Genomic DNA, 21156 nt, shown 5'->3' with positions numbered 1-21156 from the left:
TAGTGCCCACGCTAAGTCAGGTTCTCCTTCTAAATGGTTCTGAGGGACGAATGCAGCTCACTTGGAAAGGAGAGTTATAATTGTCTGTTTATACTTAGATCTTAGATCTTCTAATGTCTAGATTTCTACTTTTTTCCTGTTTATTTCTGTTCTTAATTTCTATTACTCACTTTATTTAGTATTTCCATCTTCCAATATGTGAGGAGTTTATAACCTATGAAGCCCTCCAAATTATTTACAAGATTTTCTGGAGCAGGGTTTATATATTGCATTTCATGAGTTTCCAAAGGAGTCTGTGATCCCAAAATATTGAGAATTAACTAATGTTTGACTGTTAAACGTGGTGGCTTTCAGACCTGTCGAGCCACACTCTGCTGCAGGCTGGGTGGCCGGGCTGCGACCAGTGCTCGACCAGTGCAGTCTGCAGTCACGAAGCATAGCATTGGAAAGAGTTTTGCTGAATAGCAGTTTCCAGTGAGTGGCTGGGTCTTACATATGATCAATGAACCTTCAAGAGCTTTCTTTTGGTTCCATGAATTGGGTAGAAAAAGTCAAACCATTATTGGAATGAACTCATTTTCTATTTGAACTATCTGATGACCTGCACGAACACATGACGTCCTCAATAGCTTTTGGAGTTCCTTTTCTGTCAATACAGCCAATACATTAATAGCTATTGCTTCACTTTGCGTACATGACATGGAATAAAATATGAGCAACTAGTCATTTGCTCTAAATCACAAAGCATGTTTCCAGACAAATATATAAGTAAATGCACCTCTGCTGCTGCATGGTTAAATCATCTTTGAGCTGTCTTAAAATAACTGATTTTTTTTAGAAATTTGTGTTGTCACATGGCTTTCATGTCTTCAGTGATATCACTATGTTCCTAGTGAATGAACCAATAGAATGTTCCAACAGAATGCCAGGTGCTAAAAGGATTGCTATGAGATGAAAAAAATCTTACTTTTTCTTCCTTTTCTTTTTTTCTAAAGTGATTGAGTTATGTACCTATGCCAAGCCTGGGTCATTCAAGACCGGCATTTAAATTGCTTTGTTAAGCTTTCTTATCAAAATGGAGCTACTTTCTCCTTTTACCTGCCAGTTTGTATTTAGTTTGATGAGGTCATATAACAGAGACTCACTTAATGAAGTCAGCTAAAGAGAGAATTCATTGTGATCTTAAAGCTCAGACTTTACATTACTTACAGCAGTCTGAAGAGCTTGCCATCTTAAGAAAAGATTGATGTAAAAGAGTGTACAAAGTCAAAAATAAATTAGATGGTCAATATTATGCAACTGAAAATTGTACATTTTTAGCTAGAACACGTTTATGTGGATCAATCACGAGTCAGAGTTTCTATTCAGCCACCATACATGAGAGGGTTCTCTGTTGAGAGAGAAGGGGACAGAGAGCAATATTGTTTTTTAAAGTGATGAAAATTGCAGCTTATCCATTATTTTTGCTGATTCACCCTCAAGAAAAGAAAGATGGGGGGGAGCAATTTGGTGTCAAAGAGCAGAATAACAAATTGATCAGCTCTGCTGCTGATTCATAAGAGCTGTCAGTGAATCTGAACCGTCCACCGAGCCAAGAGAAAATGGTATAGTGGAGAGATCTACTAGGTTTGTTATTGAACAGATTTGGCTGAATTCATAGGGAGAAGGAAATTCCGTGGCACAGGGAATCCTCTAACAAGAACATTTGACTTGCTAGGACAGACCAAGAGGTGGTGTTACATACAGATGCCACACCAGTGTGGCATCTGTATGTAACAGGAGGCTGGACTCCTCAGAATAAGAAGAGAATAGAGGCACGCTCTTCAAGAGGGTGCACGTCTGTGTAGTTCACCAGGACACCTAGAAGGCTCTGAGTATTATGCCTTAACTTGGTTAATTCCCTGTCAAGGTAATAATTTTTTTTTTTTGAATGAGTGTTGACTAGAAAGTAACGTCCTCCATTTTGGGACACCACACTTTCCAGAAGCTCTACTGTTCTTTTGTATTTCAAGCTTATTCACATACATATAGCTAGCTGTGAATCTGCGGGCCCTCTTTTTTAGCCATTTTGAACAGAAACAGATTGCAGAAGTTTTGATGGGTTGAAGAACATCTACAGCCCTGAATCCCACAGGAGAAGGTGTCCAATAAAAGTCAAGTATGCCCAGTGGTTAGTGAGAAAATATTCATTCAGAGACCATCTGCCTTAGCTGCTGCAGAGTGAAATTTTCCAAAATCCTGGTAATGCTAATTTTGGCCTCCAGACAAAGATAACTGCCCAAGAGGAGAAACTACAAAAACCAAATTAGTACCTATGCCTTATTTCTCAGAAAACAGGGGCTATGGTTGGCAGGAGAAGTAGGGGCCTACCTGCCTAGCCTTAATTAGGCTCACATAAATAATACAAAAGTGAATTTTTAAAAAATCTGTATACTAAAAAAAAAAAAATCTGTATACTTACCTTTAATCATTTTGAGCATCTCTGATAAGAAAATGGAATGTAAACAAGGTATATTAATCAAAAAGGCTGAGGATAATTCTCATGTACATTCTGTACAAGTTTTATTAAAATCAAAATTTAAAAATACCCTTCCCAACAAAACAGCACAACAGAGAATTTTTCTACCATGTAGTAAACAAATGTAGGGCACAGTAACTCAAATTTGCTGATTATGTTTTAGGTGCATTTTGTATTTTTCAGTGTTTTTGGAAGGTAGTATACCTCAGTGATCAAGGAGCAGAAGCCAGAATCTGTCTAGGGTCAGACAGACCTGGCCATACCACCTGGTCCCACCACTCACTTGCTGTGTGATTTTGAGCCTCCATTTCTTTATCTGTAAAATTAGGTAATAATAAAGCCTATCTCATAGGGGACTATTTAAACAATACCGCCATTATTATTATTATTATTAATAAACATTAATAATCTGTTTCTCTTTTTGTAGATGACGTTAAAAAATTGTTGAGGGAATTAGATGTCATGAGCTCTGTCATTGCTCAGCTTGCTCCAGAAGGTAACTTTCCATTTTACATTGGTTCAAAAGAGGGCCTGGTTTATTTTTCACATTGGATTAAACTACTCATCAAAAATAGTTTGTGTCATATCAATTATGAATTATCTTTAAAATCTCTCAAACCAAGGTGGGCTCCAACCAAGTAAGATCTGTGAAGCTTTGGTTTTCAAAACATGTTTTAAAGTAATGGTTGAGTAGGCCTTTTGCATACTTGTGTTGTTTATCTTTGATGCACAGAAGAAGTGCTTATCCACGAGTTTGCCACTCTTTGCCTGGCGAACATGTCTGCAGAGTATACGAGCAAAGTGCAAATATATGAGCATGGTGGGTTAGAGCCACTCATCAGACTGCTGGCCAGCCCAGACCCTGATGTGAAGAAGAACTCTATTGAGTGCATTTACAACTTGGCCCAGGTGAGGGTAATTTCTAAAAGTGTGTTTTGACCAAAGCTATATATAGAATTTATTTGCCCATTAGTAAAGGGGGAAATGTTTTAAAAACTCATCAGTTCTGACTAACCAGTTTTTTTTGGGGGGGGGAGAGGGTACTAATTTAGTAATTATCATTTAGAGAAAAAAAGAAAGGATGTTGAATATGGACACCTTTCAATTTTCACATTTTACAAGTATTTTTTAATTTTTTAATTTTAATTCCAGTACAGTTAACATACAGTGTTACATTAGTTTCAGGTACACAACAAAGTGATTGAACAAAGTCATACATTACTCAGTGTTCATCATGAAAAGTACAGTCTTCATCCCCATAACCTATTTCACCCATCTCCAAACCCCTCCCTTCTGGTAACCATCAGGTTGTTCTCTATAGTAAAGAATCTGTTTCTTGGTTTGTCTCTCTCTTTTTTCTCCTTTGTTCATTTATTTTTTTTCTACATATGAAGGAAATCATGTGGACTTTATCTTAGTCTGGCTGACTTATAATTAGCATAATACTCTCTAATTCCATCTATGTTGTTGCAAATGGCAAGATCTCATTCTTTTTTATGACTGAATATTCCATTGTGTATGTATGTGCGTGCGTGCGTGTATGTGTGTGTGAATCTCTATCTATCTATCTATCTATCTATCTATCTATCTATCATCTCACATCTTTATCCATCCATCTGTTGAGGGTCTTTTGTAATTCCATACAAATTTTATGATTATTTGTTCTAGTTCTGTGAAAAATGCTGTTGGTATTTTGATAGGGACTGCATTAAATGCGTGGATTGCTTTGGGTAGTATAGACATTAAACAATATTTAACATTTTAACAATATTTCTTTCAATCCATGAGCATGGAATGTTTTTCCATTTCTTTGTATCCTCTTCAATTTCTTTCATCAATGTTTTATAGTTTTCAAAGTACAGGTCTATGAAAGGGCATTTTAGAAGTGTATTTAAATTTTGAAAGAATAGAGTAGTTTGCAAATTAAGGCAGGATTATACTAGATAAAAGTATTTTTTCTGAAACAGGATATCTAATACATTGAACTAGTTGGACCCAGGCAGTTATCTATTAACCTAACCTTGGTGATCTAAGCACATTGGATGCAATATATGCCTTATTTAGAGTACCAGGATTTTGGATTAGACTAGTTATTGGTGAAGACCCAGTGAGTTGAGATGCTGAATAAAATCCATTGTTCACAATTGCAAGATGCTATGTCACTGACCTGTTTTCCTTGGTTATGGAAAGAAACAGTCTCCCTTGGCCTTTCCACCTGTGCTGTTCTGTGACCCTGTCCCCACTGGAGCCCCAAAAGGCACACAGATTCTCATACCTACAGCAGGTCAGCTTCCTGACACTTTGGACAGCCTTCTCTGCTTCTTTTCTGGCTCAGGTTCCTGAACAATTCTCACACACATTTGGTAAGCTTAAGATCAACTGAAAATACAAAAATGCTGTTTTAAATAGCCAGCAGTGGAGTATAAAAGGAAGAGATAGCGAAGTGAAGGTGAGGCCTCCCTTTCATTGGGAGGCCGATTATCTAGGCAAATTATATAGAAAAACAGAGAGAAATGGGCCCATGCCCAAAGGCAGCAAAAGTATACCTACATTTGTGGCCTTAAAAGTCATTGCCACGTGGCTGGGCACTCACTGGCCTCTATTCCGTTCTTCCCTGAGGGAGATGTTCTGCAGGAAGCTCAGCTGTTTACCTTCTCTCATCACATAGACCTAAGTAAATTTGTCAATGTGTTAGAATCTTTCATCCCAAGACTCCTCATAGCTTTTATTTCTCTGGTTTTTTTGGTTTTGGGTTTTTTTTGTCAAACAGAAATGAAAAGCTTGCCTTTGCTATTTTTCACAATGAAACTACTAGTTAATAGTAGTGTATTAATTTCCTACAACTGATATAACAAAAAATTGAGTGCCTCTAAACAACAGAAATTTCTCACAGTGCTAGAGGTGGAAAATATGAGATCCACGTGTCAGCAAGGCCATGTTCTCATGGCCACTCTGGGTAGCATCTTCCCTTGCCTCTTCCTGGCTGCTTTTGGTGGCCATTGGTCCCTGGAGGTCCTTGGTTTGCAACTGCATCATTGCAATCTCTCCCTTCTGTTGTGTCTCCTCTTCTTTTAAAGACACCAATCTTAGGAAGATGCTATTAAGTACTTGCCCTACTCCACTATGACATTATCTTAACTAATGACAACTGCAATGACCTTGTTTCCAAATAAGATTACGTTTTGAGATACTGAGGGTTAGGACTTCAACATATATTTTGGGAGGGACACAATTCAACCTATGACAAAGAGCAACCCATAATTTTTATGTCTGTAGGAAGCATCCATTGAAGAAATAGAGATAGAGAAAAGCTAAGGTGTTAGTAGGGTTTTTCCACCTTTAATACTATTTTACATTTATGATGTTTTGATTTTAAGTGTCATGATTCAGCAGTCAGAGTTTTGGGGCTTTTCATGACTTTTTGCTTTGTTTTCTCCATTGTTCATAGAGACAACTAGTCCTCTCCCACCACTCACACACACACAATTATAGACACACAATGTAGTGCAACTCATCTAGACTCTAATGACCGTTGATATTGTAAATGTCTTAAATAAAGGTCATGTTGTGTCTGAACTAAACCTGATATAAATTTGTGTGTACAGGGCCTGCCAACAGCACTGTGTGCATGTAAGCATTTCATAAGCATTCCATTTGAATGAAGATAATAAGGAATTGATGCCATCATTTCATTTTATCAAATACTATTTGAAACAGGGTACAGAGTGTGAAAAGAATTTGATTATGCACAGATTTATTGTAATGCTATTTGTAATAAAAGGAATTTGCTGGGTAATAAAGAAATAATAGATATTGCAAAAGTCGTAGATCATGTTTATTTCCTGTTATTGACAATGTTTGCATAGCTAACATGAATATTTAGGTGTTGTCATTTGAGGGTTTGCTTATTTTTTGTGTGAGTTATTTTGGAAGGGAATCTGGAATAAAAGATTTGAAATTTATAACTCATAATGTCCTTTGTTAGAAAATAGAGTTTCCTCATTCTTGAGACTGACTGTATTTTGCTTTAAAAGTTACTTATTTGATTATTTGTATCTCATGGCAGGATTTTCAGTGTCGAGCTATGCTTCAAGAACTAAATGCAATCCCCTCAATACTAGATCTCTTGAAGTCAGAATATCCAATTATCCAGTTGTTGGCTCTCAAAACCTTAGGTGTTATTACTAATGATAAGGAGGCACGAGCAATGCTAAGAGACAATCAAGGAGTGGACCACCTTATTAAAGTCCTAGAAACTAAGGTATCTAACTTTTGTTTGACTCTCTACAAGGAAACGTATCTCTTCTAAATGTTGTTATAAAATATGAATTGTAGAACAATTTTAAAAATGAAATTTAATATATTTAAGTCTAGTACTAAGTATAATGGACTAATTTGCTTATTGCTACATTGTTTATCAGCATGATTAAATCAGATTAATGATAAAAGTCCATTATAAAATTCTTTTTTAATCTGGTTTAGAAATGTAAGATTTTTAGATTCTTGTTTAGGATCTTCTTCATGATTTCCTGAAATACCTAGAATTAGTCTTTTAAGCTTTATGGCCATAATTTTCTCTAGGTAAAATTAAGAAGAGTTATTTACTCCCCATTGTGGAGAGTAATCTGCTGTACCTGGTCTACTGATTTAAATATTATTTTCATCTAAAGAAATACTTTCACAGAAACATCTAGAATAATGTTTGACCAAATATCTGGATACCATGGCCTAGCCAAGTTAAAACATGAAAATTAGTCATCACAAGTCCATCCCTTATAAATTTGACACCCATACACATCTCCTTAAATCATACTTAATCTCCAAATAAGAGCAATAACCAGGTCTTACTTCTGTCTGGCATGATATAGCTATCCTGTGTACAACCAAAACAACCCTTTCTCCAGAAGAGGATGCAATGTCCTTGCATGATGTTTACTCTTCTCCTTGATATCCTATAACTTAAATACTATGATGTAAAATTAATAATAAATACTAATTTTTAAAGTCTATACATCTTATGTTACCTAACAGGATAAGAGGGGAAAAAACAAAGATATTTCATACATACACACATAAACACTTCTTTATAACAAAATAAGGAAGAAATACTCATGGCAGTTACAACCCTCTTGTCTGTAAGTGCCATGTGGTGGTGGTTGGTACTTATAACTACTTTCCTTCAATACCCATTCCATATTCCCTTTGCCCTCAGCAAGCACTTTAGCTGGTAGGGTGATCCATATCTTCATTCCTGAGGGTCTGGGCGGGCCATCAGTAGTCCTGCCTGGAATGGGTAATTGTAGTTTTCCATCGACCTTAACCATAGGGCTTGATAATATTAGGAGACACCCTAAGAACATCCTGTATTCCAAATATAATCTTCTTTACCTCTACTATGGAGCAGCAGTCCAATTTCCCCTTGGTGACTGGGATCAGTCACCCCAGCAGCACTCTAACTCTCTTTTTTGCCTGCTTTAGAGGCATGAGGAGGCCAGAATGACTGGGTGGAAGTTTTAACTTCCAGTTCAGTGGAATTATTGTTGTGTCTCTTGGTGGAAGCAGTCTTCCCTTTGGAACTAAGACCTCTAGGCCAGCAGAGTATAAGGTCTGGGAAACAGGAAGCAAAAATGTTGCTAGTGAGTCTCTAGGGATAATCATGACTGGTGCCACACCCATTTCCACCCCTTGATTCCCGGACCCACCATGACTGGCTATGGGAGAAACCTCTTCAGAAGGCCATTCTATCAAGCCAGCTGCTTCAGGATGGTGGGGAACACAGTAAAATGGTGAATTCCACGAGCATAGGCTCATTGCCATCCTTTGTTTGCTGTGAAGTGAGCTCCTTGATCAGAAGCATTGCTATGTGGGATCACATGATGGTGGAGCATCCTTTCTATGTTCCTCTCACTTTAAGGATTCCCACTTTAATCATCTAGCTGTTCAGATAAGGCCACAGTTTTCCAAAGCATTGGGGATTCAGGAGATTCCCTGGGCAAGAGGGCCACAAACAGAATACTTCCCTCTACCCCTAGGAGACTTTAAGAAATATACTTCCTTTCAGTTTCTGTCTGCTTTTTCAAAGAATATTTTCTTCGGATTTTAAAACTGTTGTCGGTAGGGGGTTATATGAGCAACTTCACTTGGATATCATGACTGGAAATGTCCAGTAATTATCTTTTATCTGTGAAACATTTTGGAGCAGGGGAAACAAGAGAAGATGGGGCAAATTGTGAGGGAGAGTGGATGTTCTCATCATAAACGAAACTGTTTCCTCAGGCATCTGTCACAACAAAGTAACAGCATTATGTTCTGACCGACTTTTGTCTTACAGTAAAATTTGGGAAGTACCAATCTCTTTTAGTACAATTTTCTAAGGTAGTGTTTGCTTTTATTATTAGGAATTGAATGACCTTCATACAGAAGCACTTTCTGTGATGGCAAATTGCCTTGAAGATATGGATACTCTGGTGCTGATTCAGCAGACAGGGATTCTTAAGAAGCTCCTATCATTTGCAGAAAACTCTACAATTCCTGATATTCAGAAGAATGCAGCAAAAGCAATCACTAAAGCAGCTTATGATCGTATGTCTGATTTTATATAAACTAAGCACACATACTTCCTCTTTTATTCTTGATTTTGATTAGTACTAACAAACATTAGAGTATTTGTCTGCTTTTAACTGGTCATCTGAGAATAGTGCCGTATTTACTATTTAGGGCCAAAATTTATCCCAATGCCAATGAGTAAAAGTAGAGATTACTTTGTCAGGGATTTAATAAACTCAGTATGATTTAAACATGAATTTTTTTTAAAAAAAGCTATCTCATTCCTAAATTAAGTTTTTCAAGCCTTTATTTCTCTTGATTTTGAAATTTTACAGAATCCATCCATTGTTTGTGATCCTGAAAACATTGTTTCAATATATCCACATTTGGCATGATATCTACACAGTAATCTCAACTTCAGCTGGAGACTAGCAGTGCCATGTGATATAGCTGTGAAAAATAATATGCTCATACTATATACATAATACAATTTTCATTTCAGTGGCAAGCTATGTTGGCATAAATCTGTAAAATATGAGAGATTAATTACATCAAAAGCACTGAAGATGAAATTATAGTTTTAATTTATGTATATTTGGAGTATTTTATTTAATAAAAGAAGTGATTTTATTTTCCCCCTTCCACATCACTCCTCTTATAAACAGTGACAGTTTTGACTTGTTTAAGTGATTTGTATTCTAAACATAATACTCACATCTGTATATATGTCTATGTGTATATTATGGGAAACATTTCCTTCTAATTCCACACTGATTTCTTCAAGGCAGAATTTTATTGCGATAAGCTGAGTTTCATCATCCAGCACATAGTTAACATAGAGGGGACTTGTGAGTTACACTATAAATGCCAAATCTAACCAGGCTGTAAAATTAAGGTTTTCGGTATTGGCAAAAGTTGCTTGATTCAACATTTTGTCAAATGGAATTTAGATCTCATCAAACCTGGTCAGTTCTGTTTTCCAACTATCCCAGGACTTATTAGTTGTTTGGGACCAAAAGAAAGGGCAATAGCAAGACATGGACAATACGAAGCCTAAAATTTTTGCAATTTCTCTATTGCCTAGTGTGGTTGGACCATTTCAAGATGGTCACAGCCCCTGTTGGGATAGGGCTTTTTTATTTATTTATTTATTTATTTATTTATTTATTTATTTATTTATTTATTTATTTTATTACTCATCATGTGACGTAGCAAGGGGAAGAGCACTGGGTAGAGAGTCCTCACTACTGGAACTGAAATGACCTAGATTGTGACTATGAGTGAACCATAGCCTCTCTGGACCTATTAATGATTTAGTGAGCCTCCACCTTGTGTCAATAAACCCAGAACAGGCAAGGAAATAAGTGATCACACTGTAGTGTTAAATGTGCTTGATAATAGAAGAACAGAATCACCTTGGGGCAGGGCACCTAATGTCAAATTGGATCAGATAGGTTTCCCTGACATAGGTGATTTACAAGCTAGGATCTAAAATGAATAATAGAAATTGGGTGGGCAAAGAAGGTCCTGGTGGGATGGAGAAGGATCACCAGTGCTCCAAGGAGAAGGAACAGTGTATAAAAGCCAGAGGAGGAACAGAGCATGGTAAATTCCAGAACTGAAAGTTTCCAGAATGGCTAGTTGAATAGAATGCAGCAGAAAACTGACAGTGAAGGCTGTAGAAGTAATAAGGAGCTAGATGCTAATGGGTGATAGAAGCCAAGTAAGGACTTTGGAGCTTATTTTGATGACAACTGAAGTTACCACTGAAGTAGCTTAGAGAGGTGAGGGACCATTACAGATACTCACTTTTAAAGAACGAGCACTCTTGCTGCAAAATGGAGGAGAGACTAGAAGTGTGCTGAACCAGATCCAGAATGACCAGGAAGGGGATTGCTGTGGTAATCTAGAGGGAGGGTGAAAGCATCCTGAAACAGACATTTGCAAGGAGAACCACCAGCACAGTGTTTGGCACATTGGGAGCGCCCATAAGTGTTTGTTAAATGACTACATGGGTTTGAAGAGGAAGAAGATGATGTTAAGGATAAGATCAGGTTTCTGGCTGGGACAGCTGGGAGTAGAATGGTGCCATTCACAGAAGTGGGGAACTCAAGAAGAGGAGCTGGTTTTGATTAAAAGAAAGGAAATAAATTCTATTCTTCTTTTTAAAATTGTGGTAAAAGGGGTACCAGGCTGGCTCAGTTGGTAGAGTATTGTGACTCTTGATCTCATGAATTCCAGCCTCATGTTGAGTATAGAAATTATAAATAAATAGGCTTTAAAGTAAATAAATAAATAAAAATTGTGGTAAAATACACATAATATTAAGTTTACCATCTTAACCATTTTTAACCTCAGTGGTATGAAGTATATTTACATTTTTGTGCTACCATAGCCACCATCCATCTCCAGAACTCTTCATCTTGCAAAACAGACACCCTATACCTATGAAACAATTAACTCCTCACTTCATCTTGCAGTCCCTGACATACACTATCCTTTCTGTCTCTTTGATTTTGACTATTTTAAATACTTGTATAAGTGGAACCATACAATGTATTTGTGACTGGCTTATTTCGTTTTGCATGACTTATCCTCAGGTGCATCCATATTCTAGCATACATCAGAATTTCCTTCCTTTATAAGGCTGAATAGTGTTCCATTGTATGTATATAGCCTATTTTGCTGATTTGTTCATCTATTAATGGACACTTGGGTTACTTCTACTTTTTGGCTACTATGAATAATATGAACATGCATACACAAATAGCTTTTCAAGTCCCTGCTTTCAGTTCTTTGGGGTATACACTCATGACTGGAATTGCTGGATTATATGATTAATCTTGTGTTAAATATGTTGAGGATATGATATATTGTTTTCCATAGCAACTGCACCATTTTACATTCCCATCAACAGGACACAAGGGTTCCAATTTCTTTACCTTCTCACCAATATTTGCTGTTTTATTTATTTAGTTAGTAGCTACACTAATGGGTATGAGGTATGAGGTGGCATCTTATTGTGTTTTGGTTTGTATTTCTCTAATGATTAGTGATGTTGATCTATATTTCCATGTGTTTATTGGCCATTTGTTTATCTTCTTTGGAAAAGTGTCTATTTAAATCCTTTGCCCATTTTTCAATCAGGTTGTTTATTTTTTTTTCTTACTAAGCTATAAGAGTTCTTAATATATTCTGGATATTAATTCTTCATCAGATGTATGATTTGCAAATATTTTCTCCCATTCTCTGGGTTGCCTTTTCACTCTATTGACTGGGTCCTTTTTTTTTTTTTTAAGATTTTATTTATTTATTCATGAGAGAGAGAGAGAGAGAGAGAGAGGCAGAGACACAGGCAGAGGGAGAAGCAGGCTCCATGCAGGAAGCCCGATGTGGGACTCTATCCTGGATCTCCAGGATCACGCCCTGGACTGAAGGTGTTGCTAAACCACTAAGCCACCAGGGCTGCCCTGACTGGGTCCTTTGATGCACAATTTTTAATTCAGATGTTGTCCAACTTATTTTTTTTTGTTTGTTTGTTTCCTATGCTTTTGGTGTTATATCCAAAAAATCATTAACAAATCTGATGTCATGAAAATTTTCCCCTATGTTTTCTTCTAAGAATTTTATAGTTTTGGGGCACCTGGGTGGCTCAGTCAGTGAAGTGTCTGCCTTGGGCTCAGGTCACAATTCTACATTCTGAGGATCAAGCCCTGAGTCAGGTTTCCTGCTCAGCAGGGAATCTGCTCTCCCTCTTCCTTTGTCCCTTCCTCCCCTGCTCATTCTCTCTCCTTCCTCTCAAATAAGTGAATAAAATCTTTTAAAAAATCTTTAAAAAGAGAATTTTATAGTTTTATCTCTTACGTTTAGGTCTTTGATGCATTTTGAGTTGCTTTTGTATATGGTGTAAGGTAAGGATCCAACTTCATTCTTTTGCATGTAGAAATCTGGTTTTCCTATCACCATTTGTTGAAATCCATTCTTTATTTGTAATACAAAGAAACTCAACCAGATAGACTTTAAAGCCCATCTGGCACTTAATGCTTTATGAATCTACTTCCTTATGTTAGCTCTAAAATGACTACATTCCAGTTCCAAACTGTGTCTCCTCACTCTTTATTTTAGAATCAAATGACTAAATCTGTATTTATTTCGTCTATGCCATTTGTGATTTTTTTCATGTTCCCTCTAACCACCATTTTTCCAGACTGAAGAATCTATATTTACTTCATTTTTCACCATACATCACGTCTGTAGGCTATCCTGTAATCATCCTCTTACTTTCTCTGCATGTTCTCTTGTTTATGATTCACTCTTTGAAGTGGAGTGATATGTATCATGAACAGCATTTGAAAAACATGCACTATCATTTTATGTAATATAAAGATTTGGTTATATCTTATGATTATTTTCAATTTCAGTTTTATGAAACAAGTATTATAATCAGCCTCTTGCACCACATCAGCAAAGTGGGCCAATACTTTGAGGGAAAGACTTACAGTGAACCCCAGATCCCATTTCTCCATCAGGACCCAGAGCTCAAAGTCTTCCATTTTAAATTCTAACATTTTGGGACACCTGGGTGGCTCAGTGGTTGAGCATCTGCCTTCAGCTCAATGTGTGATCCTGGAGTCTCAGGATTGAGTCCCACATTGGGCTTCCTACATGGAGCCTGCTTCTCTCTCTGCCTGTGTCTCTGCCTCTTTCTCTCTGTGCCTCTCATAAATAAATAAATAAAATATTTAAAAAAAATAAATTCTAACATTTTCATTTGATTTGTAGTTTAAAAAATATAAATTTTGCTTTGAAAATAATATTGCATTTTCATTGAGGCCTAGTATATAATCGATGTATACAAGCCTTTTATGAAATCTTGAAAAGATATGCTCTTTGCTTACTACTTAATAAATATTTATTCTATGCATGCTATATGCAAGGCACTATTGTAGAAGATAAAGGTAAACAATGACTAAAATAAGTGAATAAATATTTGTTGAATAGAAAAAAGATGTATTTCCAGTGGAATGTAGAGTTTGATATTTACTTTTAGTTTAACTGTGTAAATTACATTGTACTGTTTTTGTCATATTTATTTTGTATCTGATCTATCACAAAAGAGTAGTGTGTTAGAAGTTTCTCACTATGTTATTTCTGTTGATGTTTCTCTTGTAATTTTATTTTAACTAACTTTGCTTTATTTAATATTATTGTATATCCACTATTGATTTTTTTTAAAAACTCACTTAACTGATTTTTAGCCTTAAATTCTAATTTGGTATTAAGATTGCAGTTTATCATCAAATATGGTCTTGGCAAAAACCAGCTCTGTAAACTCCAGATGGTTTAAATAAAGAGACAAATGAAGGGACTATTGTCAGAAGTATAATTAGGGCTAAGGGAACAAACAAAGTTGGTGAGGTCTCCACAGATTAGCAACATTGTGAAACCATCACTACTGCTAGATCCAAAGACAAGATGATGAACCATTGTTAGATTTATTTTTACAATGATTATATTTGTTTGACCTTCTTCCTGACACCATGTTTTATGTTTTATTTTTCTATGTTGTCTTCTTTGTCTTCTTTCTTTCTTTTTTGTTATATAGATTAAAAGAAATTTTAAATGACTATTTTGAAGATAGAGTTACTATAGTTATTTAAGATAGCTAGCATTTTTGCTTCCATAACTCTTTGCTTTCCTGATGTTTGTAAATTTCATAGGGCATTATAGATTCTCCTCTCTAAAATCTACAGAGTTCTCTTTTTAATGAGTCACTTTGCCATTATGCTCAATTTTATCCATATTTACCATTGTTTACATATTGAATCCACTTCAATGTACATTGTAAATTTCTCATCATAAAACATACCCATTCCTAAGGTTTTTATTTTGGGTTCATTTCTCAATTGGAGTATTTTTTTCAGTTAAAAAAGATGTATTCAGGAATAGTCAAGAGTGGTATTTTTTGAGACCTTCACTGTGCATGTTTGTTGCCTTCAAACACATATGGCAGTTTAGCTGAGTTTGGAATCCTTGCACCATAGCATTTTCTTAAATTTCTACAAACCTTGTTTTTGTAGTGTCTGAGTCTAATGACAGTCTGATTTCCATTCTTTTGTATATAATCTATGTTCTTTTTGTATTTGTGTAGAGTTCTTTATCCTAGAAGTTAAAAAAAACTTTGTCAAAATGTGTCTGACACACACACACTTCCCACTCCCTGCCTACAACATAGAAAAGCCTTGTGGTCTACCAAATCATGTTTTGGATTTGTTATTGGTGGGTTTTTTTTTTTTCCCCTAACTTTGGAAACTTTTTTTTCCTATTATACTTTTGGTTATTGCTTTAGTTTTAATATTTCCCCCAAGAATATTTATTATTTTAACATGTCTCTGTCTCATTATTCTATACTTATTATACACTCATAATTTTCTTTTTTAATGTTTTAGTCACCGTAGAATGAGCAGTGGTCTGCCTAGGCCTCATTGTAATGAACAGAAAAGACATACAGGATGCCGTTTGCCTATTTACTCCCTCAACTGATGTGGCACTAGAATCCGTCACCCCAGTTTTGGGTGATGAAGGGGTTTTCCTCTTAGGTGACATCACAACACTAATGTGCTGTTTTCTCCTGGTCCCACTGGTTATGTTGGAGGAAGCTGATACAAGTTTGGAACATTCTGAGGAGACCATAATTGTTCATTGACCAGTAGTTTGTGAATATTTCTTTCTTCCTGACTTGTTCCTGCCCCAGGGCTTTTCCCCCCTTTTCTTCTCAATCAACTTCTTTGAAAGACTAGTCAATTTTAAATAGCTCTACCTCTTCATTTTATCTCCATCCCTTAACCTTAAGCATGTGACTTCTGCTTCTACTGTTGTGCCAAAACAGTCCTTATAGAATTTGACATTGACTTTTCAACTCCTACATCCTACAGACAAACATTTACCTGATTATGCTCATTTATTTATTTATGTATGTATGCATGTAGGTATGTATGTCCTTATGCTAGTTATATGGCCAGATTGACAATAACCATCTTCATTCTATACTGTTCTTTCTTTGCAAACCCTACCTATGTTTCTCGTCTACCCCTTTTTATATCAACTCTAGCCTGCCTTGACTTCTCTCTGCCAGACCCAGCCAGCTATAGCATGCTTTATTTTAGAGTAATTAGTAACAATGATTAAAAACTCTAAAAACTTAATAAGGATTAACAAAGTGATATCCTAATATTTCTGTATTTAAAATAAATAGTCATTAAGTTTCAAAATAATTTTCCACAGTTAGAAAATTCTGGAAGAGAGCACAGGCAGTAATTTCTCTGACATCCGCTGTAGCAACATTTTTCTAGATATGTCTCCTGAGGCAAGGGAAACAAAAGCAAAAATAAACTATTGGGACTACATCAAAATAAAAAGCTTCTGTACAGGAAAGGAAATACTCAGCAAGACTAAAAGACTACCTACTGAATGGGAGAAGATATTTGCAGTTAGAAAACTTCATTCATAAGCAAATTTTAACAAATAACATCAGTATTCATCTATAATTTTTTTTTTTTTTTACTTTCCATCATCATCGAACATTCTTTTGTAGGTTAGGCAAGGCATTGTCATTGCATGTCGAAAACACAGTTGAAACACACCAACCCTTAATAATATACAGTCTTTAAGTTTTGTTTGTTGAGTACTTGTAGCATGTGTCCCCACAGTGGAAAGCCCAGATCAGTCTGCCTTTGACCTGGCACCAGGAGGAGGAAGGTGTTAATTACCACAGTGCCATGAGGTTTATGAACTGGCATTAACATCCCAGCAGGAGCAAAGGTGGCACAATAGCAACTTCCAAGAGTGGGTGAAGAAAAGCATTATTACGTGCAGATTTATTTCCAGTTACAAAACCTCCTGCTTTTATTTTAGTGATACTGTGCAAATGTTATTTTTAAAAGACATTACTCTATTAGTCGCATAATTACCTTGCCATCTTTATTATTTGTGTAATTAAAACGTGAATACTTTACTTCTTGGTGTAGCAATTCAATGAAGGAACTTGGTTAATATGTTAATTCATCTTTTAAATCTATTATAGCCACACTGCAGTCAGCACTTTTGAGGTTTGGTGAACACAGCTGGATTTTGAGAACACTCCCAGCAGGGTTGAGAAACTAATTGCCCACGGTATTTAGATTATTTTGAAAAAAAAATCTTTCCAATAATTGCATATATACCGTTTTCTGAATGCAACACTACATACTTCAAAGTTAGTCTTTACAAATTAATTTTTTTTTTGGCTGATTTTCCTGGTAGAATTTACGTTGAGAGTGTTCTGTTTAGTAAAGTTGATTTAGAGCTTTAGATTCAGGGAAGTCTTAATTATAAATCTAAACATTTTAGGTCAGAGACTAGAAAACTCTCAGATCTTGTTTCTTCAGGGAATACTAATCAGGACCACATATATTTTAAAACATTTCAGAAGCCACCTACTTGAGATTTAACTATTAATCACAACATTTTTATAAAACAGATTTGACCTGACTGAAAATGAATTTTAAATGAAAGGAGCAAGGGATTAAAATGATGGGATTACAGGACATGGTTCATAATTGGTTTAAGACAAATGAACAGAAGTGTTAGTAATTTAGCTAGTGCCAGTTATGACCAGATTGCTGTGTATCAGATGAACAAAGGCCAGAAGTGTTTGCAAAGATGATGGTTCTGCTTCTGTGAAGAGGGCAATTCTAAAAACTCATTGTTGGAAGAACACAGAAATCATATGTTAACTTTAAAGTGGAAAACCAGTTTCAATAACTTCTGAGAATATTCCTGGAAAAACAAGTTAATTACAGTGTATATAAGTAATGAATTACTTCCACATACAATTATGTATGATGTAAATTAGTATCAGCAGTTTTTGCAGAAATTTTTATTCTAACAGAACAGTCTTCTCTTATGTATATCAACATCTTAAGAGCATATATCTCACATTCTTCTGCTTTAAGCATATAAATTGAGTTTATGAAGGTCAATTAACGGAGAATCAAACTTATGACGTTTTTTTGAAGGAACTGTATATAAATTAGCAAAGAATTACTTGTAAGCTGTTGCTTTTCAAACTATTCTCTTTTACCTCTTATTGCATTAAAACTGAGTTTGGTTTAATACATTTTTTCTAGTATATGTCTTTAATAAATGTAACTTATTTAGAATTAACTATAGAACACAAAACAAAAAATTAAGTTTTAATGTTCTAATTTAGTTTAATGCATTGTTTGCTTAGTATAGTAATGAGGCTGTCATTTATTAAGAAAATGAAACAAAATCAAGAGAAAAACATTAGGGAACAAAAAGAAGATTAAAAATACTTTGTTTTTTCATTTAGAGTTCTAAAATGGGATGAATATCATGGTATGTACTTAGAGTCATCATTTTATTTGTTTTCACATAAAGAAAACTATGCTAATGTATGTTTAGATTATACTGATGGTAATTTAGTAATTAAATATTTATTTTAATTTTTGCTACAATAGCATGTAAACAAGAGAAGAAATGATTATGATTTTTTGATAGAAGATTATAAATCCTTAAGACTTAGGATTATACTTTATTACTCATTTTTACTTTCTCCTCTTCTCTCAAGCATCTAGCACACCGGTTTATATACCTTAAGCATTCTTCAGACATTGAGTTGTGTATTTAAAATAAATATCAAATAAATGCAGTTTTGTCCTTGGTGTGAAGACAGCATGTGTAAGCACATCACCATGCCAGACACCATGTTTGGCATTAAATAAATTCTCTCTAAAGTTGAACCTTGCCCTTTTTCTTATTATAGAATGTTCTTTTTTTCTTTTTTTAAGATTTGCTTATTTTAGAAAGACAGAGAGCACCAGCAGGAGAGGCAGAGGGGGAGAGAGAATCTCAAGCAAACTTCATGCTGAGCACAGACCCCATGTGGGGCTCAATCTCACCACTCTGAGATCACGACCTGAGCTGATACCAAGAATCGGAGGTTTGGGGATCCCTGGGTGGCTCAACGGTTTGGCACCTGCCTTTGGCCCAGAGAGTGATCCTGGAGTTCCGGGATTGAGTCCCACATCAGGCTCCCTGCATGGAGCCTGCTTCTCCCTCTGCCTGTTTCTGCCCCCTCCCTCCTCTCTCTCTCTGTGTCTCTCATGAATAAATGAATAAAATCTTAAGGAAAAAAGAATCGGAGGCTTAACCAACTGTGCTACCAAAGCACCCCTAGAATTTTCTTTGCTGTATTATTAATATAATATTAGGGAACAGAAAAAAATTCCAATATCCATAAGTCATTTTGCATAATCACTGTGTTCTAAAGGTTAAACAGGTGTTTATTTTGTTTAGTTTAGAGTCTTTGTTCCTGAAGCTAAGAAATAGTTTGAAATCCTGTCATATTTTAGATGATTAAGTAGCTACCCTTATACAATTTTTGCTGCAGAATTCTGATTTTTTTTCTTTTGGTTTATACAAGCTGAAATTAGAAAACTTTTTCATGAACAAGAGGTCGAAAAATGCCTTGTAGCCCTTTTGGGTTCTGAAAACGATGGAACGAAAATTGCTGCTTGCCAAGCCATTTCGGTGATGTGTGAGAATTCGGGCAGCAAAGAATTTTTCAATAATCAGGGTAAGCAAAGTGGACAAACACATTTTGAACATTTTTAGGCCACGAAGCTGTCGCTTACCTGGATGTTTACAGAACCACATCTTCCCTTTCTGTTTCTACAGGGATTCCACAGTTAATTCAGTTGCTCAAGAGTGACAGTGAAGAAGTCAGGGAAGCTGCGGCCCTTGCCCTGGCTAATCTGACCACATGCAACACCGCCAATGTAATGTGAGTACCAAACAACTCAACACTGTCTCATTGGGGGACGTCTCACAGTCCAGCATGTTCTAATTGTAGTATTTTGGCTTTCGAGGCAGTCTACATATTCTGTCAGATGTTCTATCTTGGATTGTTCCTTAAGAACCCACTCTTGTGGAAGATTCCAGAACAAACAGAACTGGATAGTGCTGAAAATATTAAAGACAACTTTATATAAACCTTTGATAAATCCAGAAAAAAATTTAAAGGTTCATTTTAACTTTAAGACTTTAAGACTTAAAGTTTAAGACTTAAACTTTAAGTAATCTAGAAACATTTTAGAAAGTCAATCTGAAACAACATATTATGAGTAAATACTATGAGGAAAGATGAAAAGATGCCCTGGGCATTCCAAGGACTTTGGTACGTGATCTATATTCATTACAAATTTTAATTACCAAGATAATCTGTCAACAAATGAGAAAACTGATGTTCTGCAATTTACCTTGTTTTCCTGGGTATACAAATTTATTAAAATAGCTGAGCTGGAGACTAAACCCGGGTCTGCTGGCTTCCAGAATTTGTATGTTCTTTTCTCTATAGAAGATCACCTTATAAAAGAGTGAGAATTTCTTGAAGGCAATTTTCATAAATAAAATATTTTCCCTCCCTATTTAGTATGTTTATTAGTCAGGATTCTCTAGGAAACCAGAACCAAAGGACATAATATACATCGAGGAGGAGTTTTTGTTTTTTGTTTTTTGTTTTTAAGATTTTATTTATTTATTCATGACAGACAGAGAGAGAGAGGCAGAGACACAGGCAGAAGGAGAAGCAGGCTTCCTGTGGGGAGCCCGATGTGGGACTCGATTCCAGGACTCTGGGATCATGCGCTGAGGCAAAGGCAGACACTCAACCGCTGAGACACCCAGGTGCCCCAGGGAGGGGGAGTTTTATGATAGGACTTGGCTTATGTGATTATGAAGGCCAAGAAGTTTCATGATCTGCCATCTCTAAACTGGGGAACCAAGAAGGATGGTGGTATAATTTAGTCTGAATCTGAATTGCTGAGAGCCAAGGGAGCCCATGTGCCAGGGCAGGAGAAGATGAATGTCTCAGCTTAGGCAGAGCAAGTTCACCTTTCCACCTTTTTTGTTCTATTTGGACCCTCATCGGATTAGATGATGCCCACCCACTTTGGTGATTGCAACCTTTACTCGGTCTACTGATTCAAATGCTAACCTCTTCCAGAAACACCTTCACAGACACACCCAAA

The 21156-nt window shown here is 36.0% G+C and overlaps 1 protein-coding gene and 1 long non-coding RNA gene across 21 annotated transcripts in view; one reads left to right on the top strand and one right to left on the bottom strand.

The window, feature by feature from the left end:
* Nucleotides 1–21156, top strand: part of ARMC3 (armadillo repeat containing 3) — a 100560-nt gene that overhangs the window by 28513 nt on the left and 50891 nt on the right. For 17 of the 20 annotated variants that reach the window (XM_038529803.1, XM_038529813.1, XM_038529817.1 and 14 more), the window contains 6 exons: nucleotides 2946–3014; nucleotides 3252–3427; nucleotides 6585–6779; nucleotides 8917–9100; nucleotides 19551–19703; nucleotides 19805–19910. In XM_038529803.1, coding sequence (XP_038385731.1) covers nucleotides 2946–3014; nucleotides 3252–3427; nucleotides 6585–6779; nucleotides 8917–9100; nucleotides 19551–19703; nucleotides 19805–19910 — 883 coding nt within the window. Of the gene's footprint in view, nucleotides 1–2945; nucleotides 3015–3251; nucleotides 3428–6584; nucleotides 6780–8916; nucleotides 9101–19550; nucleotides 19704–19804; nucleotides 19911–21156 lie in introns of those variants that run through there. The other 3 variants (XM_038529809.1, XM_038529804.1, XM_038529822.1) reach the window with 2 other exon arrangements.
* Nucleotides 9095–20188, bottom strand: LOC111091318. The gene is made up of 3 exons (XR_005355177.1): nucleotides 19762–20188; nucleotides 15132–15226; nucleotides 9095–9589 (listed from the first exon to the last, which is right to left on the bottom strand). It is a non-coding gene; the product is annotated as an uncharacterized LOC111091318 (long non-coding RNA).

This window comes from Canis lupus, chromosome 2, assembly GCF_011100685.1.
Source record: "Canis lupus familiaris isolate Mischka breed German Shepherd chromosome 2, alternate assembly UU_Cfam_GSD_1.0, whole genome shotgun sequence".
NCBI classification, from domain to species: domain Eukaryota; kingdom Metazoa; phylum Chordata; class Mammalia; order Carnivora; family Canidae; genus Canis; species Canis lupus.
The sequence above is the reverse complement of the archived record's forward strand: the minus strand, read 5'-3'. Positions and strand labels throughout refer to the sequence as shown.